A 19814-nucleotide genomic window follows, 5' to 3' on the forward strand; every position below is an offset into this window, starting at 1 on the left:
ATTGCACAATGAAAGAATTAAGACAAAAAAATTGTCCAATTCGCTCCAACATTGGGGGCGAAGCGGATCACCAGTTTAAAAGAAATAAAAATAAACGAATAAATTCTTAGAAAGAGGCCTATTAAGCCCTTTCGTTATTCGCAAAATTGGGATCGTTTATACGAGAGACAAAATTTCTTCCCGCATTCACGATCTATGCGCTCGTATCAACGACTGACGCTGAATCACACGCAATGCAGAATTGTTGTTTCTTGTTTCCGCTGCAGAGAGAACTTGCGGAAGCAACTAGCATAATAAAATGGGTTATATGAAATAAAAAAAATAATGATATCCGTCTGAAAATGTATAATGATCCGATCCGCCTCGGTCTACCCTATAGCTTTAATATTGCCAATTAATTTGTATAAAATATTTGACATTATTAATTTTAATGTCATTCATTTTATATATAAATATTGTCTTTATTACTGATAGATAATAGTAAAAAATCGTGGCATTTCGCCAGAGTCGGCTGTTAATTGAAAGATGCAAAACAGCAACAGTGAAACAATCCCGTTTCGCATGGCACGAAGCTCGCCGTGTAGCGAGGGAATCATCATCGGGAGTTATGATTAAGACCCGACGTGGCGGCACGATCGAAGGGCACAATCGATCGAATGCACATCCGCGCGCGCGCGCGCACGCGGTAACCGCTGAACGAATAGCTGAAAAGCCGAGATCTCAATTACGATGATCGCAATGAAATATCGCGAGTGAGATTTTTAAGAGCGGTGCGGCGCGGCGATGCGCGCAAGATAAATTTGGGCCTTGCTTGGGGCGCGTTGCGCGCTTCGTCCGTGGCTGGACCGGTGGTATCCGTTTGATAGCAGATAGCAGGCCGAACGATGCTGGTATGTTCTCATTACGCGTCGTGTAGGTATGCGGCGGCCGGTCCGTGTTCTCCTCCGTACTTCGTGGCCTGCGCGCGCGCTCCACGTCCTCTCCTCGCATCATCCGCTGCGCTTACATTCACGGCGCGCTCGACGTTGCTCTCTCTCGCTCTCTCTCTTTCTTTCCCCCTTAGCTTTCTCCTCTTCGCCGGGCACGGCGAGTCGTTGTGCCGTGCCGCGTCTACAAAGTGGAGTTTCCACGAGTCCCTCCTGCAACTTCCGACGAATGTAATGCGATTAAAAAGAAAAAAAAGATGGAATTATGCGAGGACTGTAGATAATTATCCCAGGTACACCTCGTATTAGGGGCTCGCGCGTCTTCCCGCTCGAAATTCCATGGTGATTCGACGGATTCGGTGGAATCCTCACTTGAACGCTCGCCGTCTCTCTTGATCCACCGCTTCCACCTCTCGTTCTGTCTCCTAGCGAGATGGTGATCTCGATGACGTTGCTGTGGGCATCGCGCTGTTGCGGCCGCACAACGACGCGCTGCATGGCGATGATGATGGTGGTGGTGGTGGTGGTGAGATGGTGGTGGTCGCAGCGCGGCGCGGCCACTAGTAGTAGTGGTGGTAAGATTGTGAGCTTGGTAGTGATGGAATGAATCGGGCGAGGTAAGAGGAGAGGGAACTAGTTCAGTGAACAAAACGACGTGAGAGGCAGTTGCACGCTGTAACAACGCTTCAGCGTCGTATTCGCGCCGCGGGTACTCGCATGAGCGCGGATGAGAGAAGAGAGCTTTAACCCTGATAGCTTTAACCCTGATATTTTTCCCATACTCGCGACACACGCATGAGAGGAGCTCTTTTAATTTTATATTAGGCTGCCGGATACCTTCGAGCGAAGTTTAACGGGTTGCGGTGAAAGAACTCTCGCGACACGCATTGGATTGTCGTAACCATGAGCTTGAGAGTTTATGCCTCGCAATCACGTTGCAGACGTTGAAGACCACGTCTACTGGGCACGCACATTACGCTTTTGTATGACGTAGCGCTCTTTTGCATCGCGTCGCAACCTTTTTTTTATAATTATAAATTGCATTATATACCTCTATAATATTAATATCCAGGGTTATAGAAGTTAAAATAATTAAAAGAAAATGCATGATTTTTCTGTATACTGCAACTTTCTCTTATTAAATGTTGTTGTATTATTACATTAACATAATTATGGATATTTAAAAAGAATTGCAAGAGCCTATCTTTCTGATGATTCTCATACCATAAGGACCAACACGGCTTTTCGTATTTGGCAAACTTGGAGTCTAAATAATATTCCACGTGCGAGATATTATCATAAAATAAAAAGAATGTGCACTAAGCTATTAACGAACTAACTATTCGAAGATTTAAGCCGCTTGAACTAAGGCAAAAAGTAAACTAAGATTTCGAAAGGTTTTAATGAAGGAGCTACAATATAAACTGTAGGTTCGTGCGGTCTTCAAAAATTTCCATTACAGCTTCCGAGAAATGACATTCTTAACACCGAGCGAGAACACTAAGTCAGGCTAAACTTTCTCACGTCAGTAATTTAGGCTCTCCACACAAAAAAATATCCATAATACATTAAGTTACGGTAGGCACACGGCAAGAACAATTTTATTGCAGCAACTTAAAAATTTAACTAGATAGAGATCAGAAAATAATTTTAGATTGCGCCATCAAAATAATTATATAAGACTAACAGGCATGATAATCTTGCTGCGGATAGTTTTAACATATTAGCAACCAAGTTAAACATCCAATACAATTTTTTAATTGATATTCGATACAATTATATTTAAATCTGTATTTCAGCGAAATTGTTCTTTCCGTGAACTGATTTTAGACTTAAATCTGGAACAGTAAACTTGTGTCATCGCATGAAGAAAACCGCAATGTAACATTTAAAGTCAATTTAAACAGTTAAAAATCGGTAGTTAACGTAACGTCAAGCGTTACGGATGTTTCTTACGCGGAAATCCGCAGCCTGACAAGTACGTTCCGTTAATTAGCGTAGAGCGTTGAGGAAAGTCGAGTGGGAGAAAATCGTACCATCAATCGGAGCCCGAAACAATGACGCGCCGATGCCATTCACACACACATACACACACACACACACACACTGCATTCCGCTACAAAAGGCTAATGCTATGTAAATATAAAGTCTCGCCCATTCAAGCGCGATCTTCTCACGCAGGAATAGTCAAGGTGGCCTTGTACTTGGCGTCCCGACCTTTTAGGAAAAGAGACGATGTACCGTCATCGCGTACCGTTACGACACGCGATCGAGCCGACCGATTCGTCAACGTTCCTCCGTGTCTCTTTGTCCCCTTTCAGGTGCCTACCGTGTCGAAACCGAGTCGCGAAATGAATTTACAAAATGACCGTTTGAGGATCGGCCGACAACGATGAGAGGCCGTCGGGCCTCTTCTAGCATCGGCTAACGTCTTCTCTCTGGCTCGCGCGCGGAGCGGCTACGAGCGGGCGTTTGAAAAAGCATGACGGGTATAGAAATACACGCTATCAATTTCCATACGCGTCGCGCCGCGTGCTCGTTTTACGGGAGGCTACGACGCCGGTGAGTTTTACGATGTCGCGCTTTGGTAGCGTAACCCAGTCCCGAGCGGTTTCTGCGCCAAGTAGACGCGGTTCTCTCGACACGCAGATTACAATGCGTTTTAACGTAATGCGACACTACTCAGTTACACCTTTTCCCGGGGACGTTTAAATGCGAATGTTTTAGCAGTAAGGCTCGCTAACAGAAAAAATAAAATAAAATAAAATAAAGAAACGAATGAAACGACGCCGTTCACCGAGTTTTATGTGACGTGGATATCATTTGCTTGCAACCGTGTGAGAAAAAATCGATAATGCGATTACGGGGACATGTTAAGGCGCTGCATAATACTTTCGTTTGTTGGCCTTTTATCCATGAGCGTTGTTGCGTGTCTGTTTAGACTTGCGGCACGCAACTTTCGCACTCGACAGGATAGATTTTTTATACAACTTTTTTCTAACAGCATGGGGAAGGAACAGTAGTACAAGAACAGTAGTTACACCTACCGGATTTTAGTGCAGAGAGAGAAATAAGACACGTAAAGTTTTCAATTAATTAACATTCAATCTAAAAGTACACTTCTAACTTTTTCCATAGAATACCAATTAAAAGATCCACGTGACGCACGTGTTAATAATTAGAAAACAAAGATAAGATATGCGTTGAACTATAGTTAGTACCGCTAACGCGTTTCGATAACAAAGATTTCGCCTTTCCTTTTATCACTATCTATTAATGACCGAAGCATGATATCACACTTTATATCTGTACGAGTTGTTCCCCGCAGATGAGGCGTTATAGGCTCAATGTACGTGAAAAGGATAAAGGAACACAAGGAAACATTTTTAGTCGATTACTTCGTGATCGGAGCCAGCTGACGGCAGCATTACTCGAGAAATTTGATCTGATATCCACGGGGTTGGTTGATCGATGGCTCAAATTCGCCACTCGAATTTGTTCGCAAACCGTCAATAAACGTCGTCGTTATTAACTTTTATAAAATTTGTTTGCAAGCTCTAACATTTTCTAGGGAAACGTCTATAAAATAATCAATTTAAATTAAAACAATCTGAAGCATAGGTATATGAAACTTTTCTTAAAAAGATAAAATCGAAATTTATCATTATCACAGGCAGACACCAATTTGATTACGTAAATATACACCAATATATTCATAAAATGCGCGTGAGCGTAACTATAAAAGTAAGTATCGCATAAATTTTAAAATCGTTGATGGCTGCAAATCTATCGTGGATAAATGAAAACGCTTAAACTTTATTGCAGAAAGTCTTTGCAGTATCGAGCATCTGGAGCGACTATTCCGCCTGACAAGAACAAAACGATAGCAACGCTGAACTAAATGAGAAGCCAATCGCTGTAAGTGGTCGCAGTTTCTTCCCTCTCTCTTTCTCTCTGTAGATCTAAAGCTCCATTACTCCGTAAACGTAAAAATAGCCGGTTTAACGACGGAAAAGGGCCATTCAATATAGAAAGCAAGAAATTCATTTCTCGTGCAAATCAGCCGAACAACGGCTCATCCACGGCGAACAATCGCGCCGCTTATTCTATCCAACTGGAGCAAATTCCGGAATCCGTGAACTAGAACCGCGCTCGCTCCAGCGAGACGTACGTAAGGTTGAATCGATTTGCCGGTGTAAAACCGGCTGGGCGTCGGCGGCTGCTGGCGGTAGAAAGAGACGGAAAGGGGGGAAAAAAGAAAAAAGGAAACGCCGAAGGACAGTGGGAACGCGCGGGGAAGGCGAACGTTCCGCCGCCGGGGCACGGCGGGGAAGAAAACGAAGGAACGAAGAAGCCGAAGGTGGAAGCGGGACGCTCGAAGACGGGGAAGGAAGATGGAACGTGAAGCTGAAGGAGAGATCGAGGAGAACGAGGGGAGAGCGAACGAGTGACGGAGACCGAGACTCGATCTCTCCGACTCTCCGACTGCCTCTGGCTGGCGGCGGCGCGGCGGCGGCGGGGTGCACGGACCACCACACTCCCCTTTCCGCCCACCAAAGACCGATCTCCTTCGTCAGTGCCGGCGTGGCGCGGGTTTCTTACAGGTGCGTTTACAACCTGCCTCACACGATTTTCTCCGTCCGCCGACCGCGACGACAAACGCGCGCTTAGGCCTTTTCCCAAAACCTACCTTTTCGCAAAACGGAAGCGCTACTCCGATCGATGGAGGTGGTGGTACAGTGGTATAGTGGTATACTGATAATAGGTACGATAAGAGAGAGTTCCAGAGTTGAGAGACGATAGACAGCGTACGACGATACGCGTGAACGTTGACTTGGGCGTTTAGAATTGGCTAGAGCGCCCGCGGATGCAACGAATCCTTTGCACCATCAAACTATCGGACTAACTGTATCTTCCTCGTCCTTATCAGGCACGGTTGAGCATCGAAAGCATATGCACCGAGGTGAGAAAATTCCACGGTAGCGGCGAAAGAATCAGACCGTAGGAAGAAGAGAGAGAGAGAGAGAGAGAGGGGGTGCCAGGTTTCGCATTTACGCACCTGCCCCTCATACCACGTCCCTACCTAAGCCTCCTTCGCGTTCAACCTGCGCGGCATCGCCTCATAGGCACTGGTAGATAGGATACCAGGGAAACCCCCGCGCATGCCCTCAGCCCCCGCTCTCTCGTCGCTCGCTCTCTCAGACTACCTGTCGGTCTCGCTCTGGTGACCGCAAACCGACCGGAACCCGCCTCTCTCGCACCAAAGGCGGCTCTAGAGCGAGGCAGTCGCGGCACAGCATCCAGCAGCAGCGCTACTAGCGGCAGCCAAACGGAAAGACTCCCAGGCGAGTCGGCCTGACGGTATAGGTGTGCTCGCCGGTGTGTGTGTACATGTGTGTCGAACGTGTGAGGTGTGTATGAGCCTCACCTGCGTGGGTGTGTGCGAGTCGAGGAAGCCTACCTGGCGGCGTCCGACACGCAGTTACCCGCGCGCTGCTCCGCGTTCTCCCGCAGGAAACAGTGCCGCGCGCGTACCGCCATCCCGCTCCGATTGTCGTTCTGCCGAGTCGACGAATCTCGCGGGAGCTGCTTGTCTAGGGTACCGACCTTGGAAGAGAGGAGCGCGTCACCGCGCGCGCGCTGCTCCTTTCGCGGTTCACCGGGCGAGATCGGAGCAGGACGAGATCGGAAGTGCTACGAGAGGAATCGCGCGTTGCTGCCTACTTGCGACTCGCCGCGCGCGTTTGCCGCGTGCAGTGTATGTGTGTTTACGTGTACACGGGAGAAGGATAAGGATCTCTGAAAGCCGTGTGCCCTGGTGGATATCCGCGGAGATCCGTCGGATGTTTCCGCCGCTGATCCGCACCGGACCGTCGGCCAATAAAGGATTTCGAGCGGAGGAGGAGATGCGTTGGCGATTCGTTGGAGGACACTGAAAGGGAGACCTGGAAGGCTTCTCCGTCTACGTCCTCCAGGTGAGAGAGATTTCTCCCAGGAGAGCGCGTGTCGCGAGTTTTTTCCCCGGAGGACGATCGCAGAGCGATCGCTCGTGTCTGCCTCGTTGCGTCCCTACGGACATTCGCGATTCCAACATGGCTGCTGGGACTAGCCGTGACCGCTGGGTCCGCGGAAGCCATGTTGGCAGGTGTGCTCGGCTCGAGATAACCAGTTCACGTTCGTAAAACGTACGCGTACACCGAGGCTCCGAATGGTAGACCGGAATGAGCACTTTGCAATTGAATTATCATTTAAATCGCCGCGCGTCTGCCGCCCTCCAAAAAGCCCACCTGCAAAACGATATACGCGCGGTTTCGCAGAGTAAAACGAGTACGCAAGATGTAATTAATAAAAAGAAAAAAACATCTTTAAACGCTATACGTACCCATTTCCTACACGATTGCGAAAGTTTGCGGTGAGCTGGTACACGGCGATTCTCTCAATGTCCGTTAGACATAAAATTCACGAATAAACTACCGATCACTTGTACGACTCTCTATTTCTTAAGTAAACATATAAAGAGCTAAGTTACGCGCCAGACAATCTTTGGAGTATTATAAAATTGAAGAAATATCGAAGAAGATAATAAAGTTTATATTTTAATGAAAACATACAAAAATGATTTTTGATAATTTAATTTAATTTAATTTGTAACAGTTTAGTAGATGCGCCTTTAATTATTAACACATTTCTTGACTTAACTCTTTACTTTTTATATATTATGTGCTTTATACATTTTTTTGTACCTTCTGTACAAACCATAAGACTTAGAAATAAGTATATCAGTTCACACTTATTACAACAACAAAATGACATAACTAAAAAATTATTTAGTTACTTTTATTTGTTTACAAAAAAAAAATTATGAGAATTTAATACACCGATTGAATTATGCACTGAATGATATTTTTATTCTTTTAAAATTAATTACTACAAAATCTCGATTTAAAAATAATGTTATAAAATTTTAACGATTTAAGTTAAGAAACTTGTTTTTTTAGTTTACGCCATGATTTTTATGTCGTTGTTATGCAAATGAGCGTTATGTAAGAAAATTTATGAAGAATAACAACTTACACTATCAAAGTAGATAATCCAAAATTTAAAAAAGTTGTTTTTCTGCGTTAATGTGCGCACATTTTTAAAAATTATTTTTTATCTGAATTGATTTTAATTTTTATATGGATTTATAAAGATCGCAATTATGTACGAAAAAACATGTACGAAAAATTCAATGTTTAAAAATTTACATATTTTGTGAAATAAGCAATGTACTTATTAGATTCATATTAATTATGTATTAATCTGTATATTCGTTATTCATGTATATCATGTCATTTTTTTCATATCTAATATTTTCCAAAAAAGCATTAATAATTAATTTCGATCATTTTAATAAAGGACCCCATACTAATCTTATGAGAAAAGTGGTTTCAATCAATTACATTCAATTCAATTATAACATTCTAAAACCATGTGTATACATGTACATACATGTATATATGAGTGCATGTGCGTGACTGTACGTGTGTGATAAAGATAACACAAAAAATATTCTTTTTTTTTTTCTGTTTTTAGGTAAAGGCAAGAACTGACGGAAGTTCAGTTATTCCGTTATTATACATATGTTTAAAAGTTAGTACGTTAGGTACACTAATGGCACATTAGCTGAACTTCTTATCAGTCCTTGCCTCTATTCAGAAACGCAGAAGATAAAAAAAATTTCTTGTGATAGTTTTACTACACGTATACAGTCACACATGCACATGCACATACGTATATGTGTGCACGTAATTTTTTGCTAAATAATGTTAAGAAAAATTAGAACTATCAACACATATACATACCAATATTAGTACATCCACCCGTTTACATACCACATATATAAACACATACACACACGCGCGCGCGCGCACGCACGCACGCACGCACACGCACATTCTTTATGAAAAAGTATAATTGGATTCGTGTAAAAATCATTGATACTTACTGAGTAATATTGGATGCGAATAATTTTTCAATAGTTTCCAATAGTTTTCCAATAATTTTAAATATTTTTTTCGCGTAATATTATTCTTCCAAAAAGATGAATTATTCAATAATAAACACATATATGGTTATATTTAAATACATATACAGTTAGAACAACAAATTATTGTACTGCAGATAAAGATACTTTTTAGTTCAATTAAATTGAAAGTAGCAATTTTAAATTAATGTTGTAACAAAAACTGTTCAGTTTTGATTTTGTCTAAGATTTTTTTATTAGTATTTCATAATTTACGAAATATCACAGTTGTAATAAATTTAACTAAAATCACTTTTCTCATAAAACTAACGCAAGGTACTTTATTAAAAATTAAAAAAAAAATTTTATATATATATACACTAAATTTTTATAAATTTATTTTCTTGTAATTGTAAATATTTATTTATTAATGTGTAATTAACATATTTTTTTTATTTTTCAGGTGCAATCGGTATGCCAACCGACATCGTAGTTACGTCGGCCTCGGCCACAGTTTCGGAGGAGACGAGCAGAGGTCGGGACCTGGGCATTGGACAGTCTCCAAGATCAGGCCCTTCTTCCGCAGCCTCGTCGTCCTCCAGTTCTAGCGCAGCATCGACCTCAAGAGGATTCGATCCATCTGGCACTCTTGTCGCCTATCATCATCACCGTCACAGCTTGGTAACCAGTCTGGGTCATGCTCATCATCGAGAATCATCAGCCTTCGTGCCAGTGGTGCCTTCAAGATTACAACTCACCCCGTATCCAGGAGAAATGCATCCCCATCTACCCGGGCCACCGCCCTCTTCCTCATCGTCAACAAATTCAGAGCACGAAGTTGGTCCTGAATCTTCAGTAACCAGAAAAAGCTCCTCGAGTTACGACATCATGGCAATGATGGCCGACAAGAGGAAAGAATTAGCGAGAGGTCTTTTATTACCACCACATCCTCTCCTCGAACCTCCTGGGTATCCAGTCTTTGCTGGTCCCTTTCCTGGTAGTTCCGCTTTGTATCCCCCGGGTGGTCCGTTAGCCCATCAACATCTGGATCGAAGGTTACTTAGAGCACCCGGCAGAGCATCCAGACCGAAGAAACAATTCATTTGTAAATTTTGTAATCGACAATTCACAAAATCATATAATCTTCTCATTCATGAGAGAACTCATACCGACGAGAGGCCATACTCCTGTGACATATGCGGAAAAGCGTTCAGGCGGCAGGATCATCTTAGAGATCATAGGTATAATTCACCGTTTTTTATTAGAGTTTTTGGACTATTAATCAAAGTCAGCTAGTTGAATTAATTATAAAGTACCATGTAAAAAGAATAAGTTAACTTATTTAAATTTTTTATTGTCTGTTTATATTATGCATCAATTTATTTATAATATTAAATATCTGTAATAAAGTTAGCAAAACAGCAAGTAAAGCTAGTCTAAAATAACAGATATTCAAGAGATAAAATTTTGAAATATAAAATTTTAAAGCGTTTAGGCTACAGACTTTTTAAATTATCAACTATTATTATTTTCTGATTTTTATTTTTACTTTTTAGGTACATCCACAGCAAGGAGAAACCTTTCAAATGTGGCGAATGTGGTAAGGGCTTTTGTCAGAGCCGTACTCTAGCTGTCCACAAGATTTTACACATGGAGGAGTCCCCGCACAAATGCCCTGTTTGCGCGAGAAGTTTTAACCAGCGCAGCAATCTCAAGACTCATCTTCTAACGCACACGGATCACAAGCCTTACGAGTGTACGTCATGCGGCAAGGTGTTTCGCAGAAACTGCGATCTCAGAAGACACGCATTGACACACGCCGTGGGCGATGTTCCTCCAGAGGCATTGGAGGAAGCGTTGAGAGATGATGACAGTCCCGAAGAAGATTGCCCTGAGCCTGGACCATCTTCCTCATCGACGTCCACAACACCGTCCGTATCTTCTGCATCTTCTAGTTCGTCCGCATATCCATCTCAAGGACCTTCAGCCCCACCACCCGCACCTGCAGCCCCAGCCTCTGCACCACCTCTTCCTCAGAGACCTCAACTTCAGATCAGAAGGGATCTATTACCCGCCGTGAAGACATCGACGGTGACCAGCGGTGCTTCCGCGGTTCATTCCGTCACCCAGAACCCACCAGCTGCTCTCCCACCGCCACCCCCGCTCATTCTAGCTTCTTATCGACGAAGAATTGGCTCCCCAGGCCCTTCTAGAGTATTCCTAGAACTTCAAGAGCGCGAGCGCGAGAGAGAACGAGAGATGGAGCAGAACAGGGAAAGAGAACAGCGTAACAGAGAACGTGACAAGGAAATAGCCAGACCACCGAGAGCACCAACACCGCAGCCGCAGCCACCACCACCTAGACCTGCCCCAGCACGCCAGGGTTTCACCATTGCGGATATAATGGGCCGATAGAAAGTTTGTCGCAGGTAGTTTTCCTGTGCTTAAATTTCTTTTGGGCTCTATGGATTACACGGAAGGAGAGATACCGAGCTTCACAAAGACTAAACTTTTTCTAAAGGTTCCATAAATTCCACGATATTTTTGGAGCGTAAGAATATGCCTAATAACCTGTCAAAATTGTCCAAGAATCTGCACGTTCTTTATACATGTGTTATTGCAGTGCATTTTTTTCTGTACAGAAATGAGAAAATTTAAACAAAATGAAAAGAGTTTAAACATATGATGAGCAGACAAAGTTTTAAATATCTTCATAATTCTTTTAAAAAAAAATTTGCGTGTGCGATTCTAAAATAGTAATTAAACTTGGAAAAATGTAACCCTCTTATTCTAAATGATGACATATTACTTTTTATGCCCAATATAATAATGCAGAGAAACAAATATAAAATTATAATTTTGTATATGATTCATATAATATACAAGATAATAATTTTATATATTATAAAAATTTTATTAACTAAGATCTTTTCAAAAGTACGCCGCAAAAAAATATTTCCATTATTATATAACTTGGGATGCAGTAATGATCAAATAATTTCTGAGGAATGAGACGGTTAAACAAACACATACCAAAAATGTGCCTTAATAGTTTGTTCACTAAAAGGTGCTCTCGCTTCATGCTACAGTTGTAAAAGCTACACTTCTTCCTGCGCGTGAATCGCGATAACGATGCAATAGAGAAAATAAGTCCAGAAGATATTAAGGAAACTATGACTCTATATATATATATAAATGTATAACGGCGAAGTATTCTTTTGTCCCGCAGTTGTTCGAGAGAGGGGATAATGCAAATTTTGCGGTCGGGGTAATAACCTGCGCCTGTGCCACCGTGGCAGGTGCAATACGGCTTTGTACCTGCTCGATCCGCGCGCGAAATACCTGCTCCCTGCTACTGCTGCCGTTGCTTTTCCCTTCTAAAAATATTCCGACCCTAGACGAATATCAATATTTTTTTCTCCTTCTTCCTCCCCACCCCCTCACAATGCCCTCGACGCGAGGAAACATTAATGGTCTTTTTGTGAGGGACCCAAACTGTACACCGTCCGACCGCAGAGGCGATCCTTTCGGGCTATGCCTCTAACGCCTACAACACAAAGGTATACCTTCTTTTCAGTGGATTTCAAAGATCCCTCGAATATATGCATTCTCTAGAATAGCTTTCCGTTTTTAAAATGTCCATTGTGATTAAATAAAATTTCGACGTGTTCGAATGTTCGAATGATCTGGCCGACTATGCGTTAACGCGCGTTACGGATGAAAAATATGACAAAATCGGGTACAAAATGAATATACTCTATGCTTGAAATGATATTTACTAATAGCAATATATCGTCTTTCTTAATTATAAAATATATAGATCTTCATAAATACTGAAAATTCAATATTCTGTTAACCCTCTAGGGGCCGCAGTCTTATTACAGTTGTAAAAAATGTTGATTTATTTTTACATTCAAAAATATTTTGAATGTGAAGAGAATTTATTTATATATTTTTCAATTATTTTTGACGCTCATTATTTTTTTTTATACAAGTATATTTTAAGGAGTATTTCCATTTTCAATTACTAATTGCATCTCAAGTTTACTGATGCATTCTTATACCTACGCGTAGAAACCAGACATTGCAAATGTGTAACATTGGCCCCTAAAGGGTTAGGACTGTCTAAAAACGAACAGTTATTTCCACAACGCTTTGTTTCGCACGAAATTAGTAGAAATAAATTAAATTAAATTCTGCATTCCATATACAAATATTTATAATATTGCGAGTATGATACATATATTAAACAAATTCAGGATAATTATTATTATATTAAATATAATTTTCCAAAATTTAATTCGACGTTTTCTTAATAAATTAATTTAATTTATTTCCAAGGTATTTTAATAAAAGCAAAACGTTGTGAAAGGAATTCCATGAATTTTATAAATAGTTGATATGTAATATTATTTTACATTCGCCATTCGAATAGTCGAGTAATTGTACATGAGACTATTTGCGTAACGTTTTACATGTAATAATAATAATAATAATGTAATTATTACTTTAGGTATATTGCGAATTTTCCAAATATGTGGAATTCGAACGTTACAATATTAATTAGAACACAATTATGAGATAATTGTTAACGACAAGATTGTATCACGTGTTCAAGTTACAATAATTGTGTATGAAAGTTGCGTAAATGAAAGTAGTAGTGAAATTACTGCTAAAACTCCATCCAGATATGATAATGTTAGTAACCTATGTTTCAAACGAAAATGTAATTTTTTATATGTATGTACATGTGAGAAAGAGAATGAAATTTGTAAGTGTGCGTGCGTGTATGTGAAAATGAGCGTGACAGCGATAAAGAGAGCACAAAACGAAGAAAAACAACGAAGAAGAAGAAAAGAAAAAAAAGGAAAAAGAAGGAAGGATGCGAGAAGATACATTTGATGCGCTTTGCGACGCAATTTAATGTATAGTGATACATGTAATGTACAATATACAACGTACAACGAGAGCCTGCATCGAAAATTACAAATTTGCGAGCGATCAATCTCCTGTTATTTTCTACGTTATTAGTTTATTCCTCATATCAGTATCTATATTTTTAGATTTATATGGAAGTTAAGCAACTTTGTAAATTATATTAAGAAAGATGAAATAAAAAAAATATGAAAAAATTGTAGCAGCTGCGTATTCATTTAAAGATCGTTTTACAAGAATTAAACTATATTAAGACCGCAATTAAATTGTAAATAATATTTAATATTATATATAAATATGATTTGTATTAATTAAAATGATTATAAATGGCAACTTTTTTAGCTGTAATAAATTTTCATGTTGCACAAAGCATATCTCGCTTGTAGTAAATATAAAAAAAAAAATAATTTAGTAAATTATATAGAAGATATGTAAAGACAACTGCTATAATATTAATTTATAATCAATTTATATTAACAATAATATTTATAATGTAAAATATATATATTTTAGACTGAACTGAACTGAAATATCGACTGAAACATTAAATCCTTTTCTTTCATGAAGATATACTTCTGAAGATATATAGCCGACAGTGGCTAACTTATCTGCCCAGTTGGAATTAGTTTATATAATAAAATTGTAAATTAATTTTCAGTATATTAAATAATTATAGATAGATTAATACATAAATATATATATAAAAAAAAAGAAAAATTAATTTACATGATAGCAATCATGCACTTACCAACTGCTAGTTTCTTCGCGCACGTTTGTGATCTTTTAATACTTGTATCTAGATAGCGCAACAGTTTCGAGCCTGTGAAATTGGAAAAAAAGATGGAAAAAAAGGCAGAAATGGTCTCGATTCACGTTAAATTTATAGATATGTCTAAAGAATTGTAAACTAAAATAGATATAAATATTCATAATTCAAAGGAAACCAAAGAAAGCCTAGGTCTGAGGACACAAACTTTAAGCTTGCCTGTAAGCAACTTAAAGCATATTGACAATGTCCACTATGTTATCTTAATCTTTTGTGAAAGAAAAAAAAGCCTTTGTTTGACGGGAACCATCCGTGCAGTACAGTTCAAACAGCTTGTAACTGAATAAATGGAGATAAGATAATTCCGCAATGGCTTTAAACTTTATGCTGCATTTTCTTTTTCCTTTTGCAGTAGAAAGCTTAACAGCTAACGTGTAGAAATTTAATTAACAAAACTACATATCATTTATATTATCTCCTAATTGCTGCATATGCATAATTTATCATAATCATATCATATTTTTTAAATGTTTCTTCTTAATCTTCCCAATTTCTTTTCAATCAAAAATAATGTACCTGAAAACAAATTAAAATTTTATAATCACAAAATTTTAATTTGTTTTCAGGTATGTTATTATATGCAAAAATCATTTTTATCAAATATTAAAAATTATTGCTATACCAATTAAATTAATTGTCCGTAAGGTAAAATATTCGGATATTCATATCACTATTGATAAAAATGTATTAAAATGCATTAGTACATAAATATATTTTCATTTCTTCATATTATTTCTTTCAATTCTGTCCTTGAAATAGTACAGAAGTATTTTATGGTTATATGGTGTTTCGCTAGAAAACTGAAATATTTTTCAAACATAAAGATGTGAGAAGGACTCGCTTATTGTTGAAATATTTTTACTCCTTTTCTTATATTGCAGGAAAATGTAATCCTTTTTATTGCGGAAGTGTAATGGAATTTTTTTGGATTGACAAAAACAAAAGTTTTTTTTTCCACATTACGCCGACATGGGTCCATCACAAAAACGCTTGCAAAAACTTCCGTTTTGGCCCGAATATCGGGTCGAGATTACTTGCGAGAAAGTTTGTTTGCACTTAAGCGCGTGTTGTGCCGCTGTCAGCTCGGCACGTACATTTTACGAGCCGGGCTGCGCCGCTCGCAGACGGCTTTATGGCGGGGGAGGTGAGTAAAAATCGGCAAACAATCTATTCCATCCGTACATGTCGGGCGCGGCCCGTCGTCATCGTCGTCGTCGTCGTCGTCGTCGTCGTTATACGGGATGATAAGTCCTATACGAACACGTCGTCGTCGTCCTCACCGTCTTTCTACTTCCTCGCCCCGGCCTCGTTGTCAGTGTCGGTCTCTCTGTGACGGCGGCGACTTTCTGTGAAAATTTCGGCGTAACTCAAAAGCTAAGTCAAACATGGGCGTGTTTCACGAGGTGTCTCGGTAAATCCGGTAAAGCCGCGAAGGCAAATTCCTGCGCGAGCGACACACGTCACGCTTCGCTTTACGCATCGTGGCACGCATGTGTATGTATGTATCGCGCAAACTGGATGTGTCAACGGATACTTAGGCACTTCGCACGTCGAAGATTTGAGATCGCATCTGATAAAGCCGTAAATGCCAAGTAATAAGAATCTCGCAGAAGCCGTTCTCTTTGACAAATGACATCTTGGCGAACAGTATTCGTTTAGCAAAATCGACGAAGAAGAGAACATATCCTTTGCACGCTATTTGTTTTGTTGGATGTCGCAGGCTTATCGTGTAAACGACGACTACAATTTTTTAACAACTTGTAGTCGTTTAATCAACCTCTTTTTTTCAATGTGTTGGACGTTTAGAATATGTAACTTCCAACTTTCTGCGGTAAATTTTAAATTTCGCATGGACTGTGGGAAAAGAGCTTGTGGAACAGAAGAATTTCGTCGGACGATCAAAATATTATTATATTGTACGTTTGCAAACTAATTACTCATCATGTTTGAATGTTCTTCATAATTTGATTCAACAAAATTTTCTTCAATATATTTTTATAATTCAACAAATGTATTTTCAGTTTTGTATCAAGCTAAATTTTTAGATAATTCAGCAGACCTGTTCGGGTAATTTTAATAATCGTCAATGTAACTGTTTATCCAATGAATTTTTTGATAATAAATTCGTAGGGAGAGAATTCTTTTGCATCGCTTTAGTGCCGACGTATATTATTCAACGGTATCATTTGCGGATCGGAAGTAGCATAATTGCGCACGTATAAGACTACACGACGCCGTCGAGGAAGAGGTCAAATTTGAGTCCGGCATTATCGTGGTCGCCATAATCTTACGTCGCCCGTACATTTGCGGGCATAGCATTATAACGTGTGCACGTTGCATACTTGCGTGGCCAGCGGAAGGTGCGGCTTTAGTCCATGATTCTTCTTGGGTTCGTCCTATGCCCATTATGCGAGCGAACTCTTCGTGGTGCCTCTCTGGACTTTAAGATAAAGTCTCGCTCACAGCGACGACCATTTATCACCCGCAGATGTTGATTTTTTTTACCGCGTATGCTGATTCTTTGAACAATTCTCAAATACGGATTTTTTTTAATTTTATTACTATTAAGAGCATACCTTTAGAACTCCATGTCGGAAATCAATGTGTATCATTACGGATTAGCTTCTGATTAATCATTTTAAAGTTTAATAGGAATATAGAATTTTTAATAAAAAGTATTAAGATAATTATAGCAAAATTTCGACAAAAAAGATATATTACAATAAAATAAGTAAATATAGGAAAAGTCTATTTTTTTATTTATAAGTAAATTGGCATAATAAATAATAAAAATAGAAAAGAGCAAAAAATAAAAGTAGTATCTATTTATTATAAAAGCATTGTAATTTATTATTTCTTTTATAAATTTTTTGAAACACACATTTTTTTTACATACGAATATTTGAAACTCAATTTACAGGGATTTTTGGAGTTGTTGATTACGAAGCCAATATAGTCAGATTTTGACCATTTTTCAAAGTAATGAATTCAAAGTAGTGAATTCAACATAGTGCACTGAAAATGGAAGAAATAGATTCAGTTATTTGTAATAACGGTAAACACGGGTTTTTGGTGTCGCAGGTTACAAAAATGGAGAAATTAAATTTCAAATGTGTATAGGGTTGTTTGCAAGAATATTTAAAAAAATATATAAAAGTCAATAAAATATAGGATTTTTTACAATTTTGGTCCGCCATCTTGTATTTAAAAAATTTATAAATTTTAACTTTAGATTCAAAATCAGGGACCTCAAAAAATTTTAATTATGTATGATGTTTAGAAGAAAATTTACTGTGTAGTATATTTTACATAAAACCAAAATTTATTGCACTTTGAGCATGTTCAGTCAACCGTGTAAATTGTACAATTTTGACTTCAGATTTAGATCCAAATTTTTTATTCAAAATACTAATACTAGATATGAAATTGCAAAAAAATAAAAATAAAATTTAAAAAATTTTTTTATTTTTAAAAAGTGCGACACATATGTGCTTCAAAGAGTTAAAATTTACTAAATTTACTAAAATTTATTTGAATTATTGATATGTAAATTGCATTAATTTAAATATTTTATAACTTTTAAATATTTTATAGCTTTTATAACTTTAGTCTTTAATTAAACTCTAGATATCTAGTCTGAAAAGCAAATGTAAAATATTATTAAATATTAATGATTTTTTGAAATAATACAAGAATGTAAAGATCGAATACACGAAGTTTTCCTACTAGAGACACAAATCGGCGGTGATATGCGGGATTTGAACATAAACTGCGAAAATACCCAAGTTAATCTTTCGAATTATATCGTCGGTGGCTTTTTCTCGCGAAAACAAGTGCGTAGATGATAACGTGTAATAAAAGCTAGTAAATCCGGGATTGTAAGCTAGTGATGTTGCCGCTGCCGTAAACATAAAATATGAAAGCGTTGTACGAATGATTTTCCGCAATTTAATTCGAATATTTTTGCAAATCAAAATTGTAAATGCAAGAGGAGAAGAATCTCTTGAAAAAAATTCTTAACTGATAAGAAAAATGTATTTTCTGTTCGTTACTCGTAAAATAATGATTTTGATTGACAACTGCAGACATTAGATTAAATTTAGATTGCTTTCGAATAGATTAAAAAAAAAGGGAAACGTTTTAATAGATCATTAAGAAAAATTCTACAGCGTCTTTGCACATTTTCTAATCATTTAATTTCATTTTATCAGCAAAGACTGGATAAGTTCGAAACGCTGTGTGTCTTTATCGAAACGATTGTAAAGTTGTCGCGGCGCATCTTGGCTCGTGCTTCTGATGCGATATTTCAAAACGCAAAATTCATACGTTTAGAAAACGGTTGTGAAACGACCATTAAGAGATACGAAACATTGTCGTGTGTGCACACACACCTTTCCATTAGGCACGTCCGCGTATCTACGAGTCGCGACTTCACGCCGACGAAGAACGCGAGTGAAGCTTTGATGTGACCGCCATTACTGAGGGCACACTTATCATCGTATATACAGCCGACTTAGAAAATCCACGACAAATTCTTGTCAATCTTTTATACTTTATAAACACTCCATGAATAGACTACACCTATCCTTCCTTCTGATTCATACATAAAAACAATATTCGCTCATTTAATAATTTCTGGTGCTTTTCTGTTTAATTACGTATGTCCTTGATATTATTTGATTCGTATTTTTAATATGTTTTCACGTGGAATTAACTGGAAAACTTCATCGCGTATCTTTTTTTATTGTATTGTTCTACATTATGATCGGGAAGATCATACTTTTATATACTTTTCGAATAAAGATACACGTGATCAATCTATTCTTTGGTGGAGAGATAAATAAAAATATATTGATACACAACTTTTGCGCGTTTTTCTTTCTTCAAATTACGAAGTAATGCTCTTGATCGCGTTTAATGCAAAGTCGCAAAACAACTGAGAAAGCCAAGGGCTAATTCATATTTTTTACTGCATATTCTTTATTCTTTTAAGATGCGGTAGCGACATCATTTCGTATACCTCCATCAGAGAGAAATAGATCGGAAAGAAGTTTCACCGTTGTCATTTCCGCTCGCGTTCGTAAATGTTTAGACCTAAATGGCGTTCTTCCATTTTCCCGGC

General features: G+C 38.6%; 2 protein-coding genes across 4 annotated transcripts; one reads left to right on the top strand and one right to left on the bottom strand.

Moving 5' to 3' along the window:
* Positions 1-440: 440 nt before the first annotated feature.
* On the bottom strand, positions 441-1900 carry LOC120358425. Its single transcript, XM_039452719.1, has 3 exons — positions 1861-1900; positions 1226-1763; positions 441-1139 (listed from the first exon to the last, which is right to left on the bottom strand). Exons 1-3 carry the CDS (start codon positions 1898-1900, stop codon positions 902-904), a joined length of 816 nt encoding a protein of 271 aa, XP_039308653.1. The 3' UTR covers positions 441-901.
* Positions 1901-2081: 181 nt separating this feature from the next.
* On the top strand, positions 2082-14068 carry LOC105202014 (protein bowel). 3 transcript variants are annotated; one of them, XM_039445901.1, is made up of 4 exons: positions 2082-4670; positions 4752-4844; positions 9395-10172; positions 10488-14068. In XM_039445901.1, the coding sequence occupies exons 3-4, from the start codon at positions 9406-9408 to the stop codon at positions 11344-11346; spliced, it is 1626 nt and encodes a 541-aa protein (XP_039301835.1). In that variant the 5' UTR covers positions 2082-4670; positions 4752-4844; positions 9395-9405; the 3' UTR covers positions 11347-14068. The 3 variants fall into 3 exon arrangements, with proteins under 3 accessions (XP_039301835.1, XP_039301828.1, XP_011168659.1); XM_039445894.1 differs by having other exon boundaries at positions 2082-4844; XM_011170357.3 differs by lacking the exons at positions 2082-4670; positions 4752-4844 and adding an exon at positions 6698-6901.
* The last annotated feature ends 5746 nt before the right edge of the window (positions 14069-19814 follow it).

This window comes from Solenopsis invicta, chromosome 1, assembly GCF_016802725.1.
Source record: "Solenopsis invicta isolate M01_SB chromosome 1, UNIL_Sinv_3.0, whole genome shotgun sequence".
Taxonomy (NCBI): Eukaryota; Metazoa; Arthropoda; class Insecta; order Hymenoptera; family Formicidae; genus Solenopsis; species Solenopsis invicta.

Excerpts from the sequence above, each read along its gene's own strand:
- LOC120358425 (XM_039452719.1), bottom strand. The coding sequence starts at position 1,900 with ATGTGCGTGCCCAGTAGACGTGGTCTTCAACGTCTGCAAC. Across the intron at positions 1,764-1,860 it reads TGGTCTTCAACGTCTGCAAC|GTATCCGGCAGCCTAATATA; the intron begins GTGATTGCGAGG and ends CTTCGCTCGAAG. Across the intron at positions 1,140-1,225 it reads GCGCGAGCCCCTAATACGAG|GAGGGACTCGTGGAAACTCC; the intron begins GTGTACCTGGGA and ends CGGAAGTTGCAG.
- LOC105202014 (XM_039445894.1), top strand. The coding sequence starts at position 9,406 with ATGCCAACCGACATCGTAGTTACGTCGGCCTCGGCCACAGTTTCGGAG. Across the intron at positions 10,173-10,487 it reads GATCATCTTAGAGATCATAG|GTACATCCACAGCAAGGAGA; the intron begins GTATAATTCACC and ends TTTACTTTTTAG.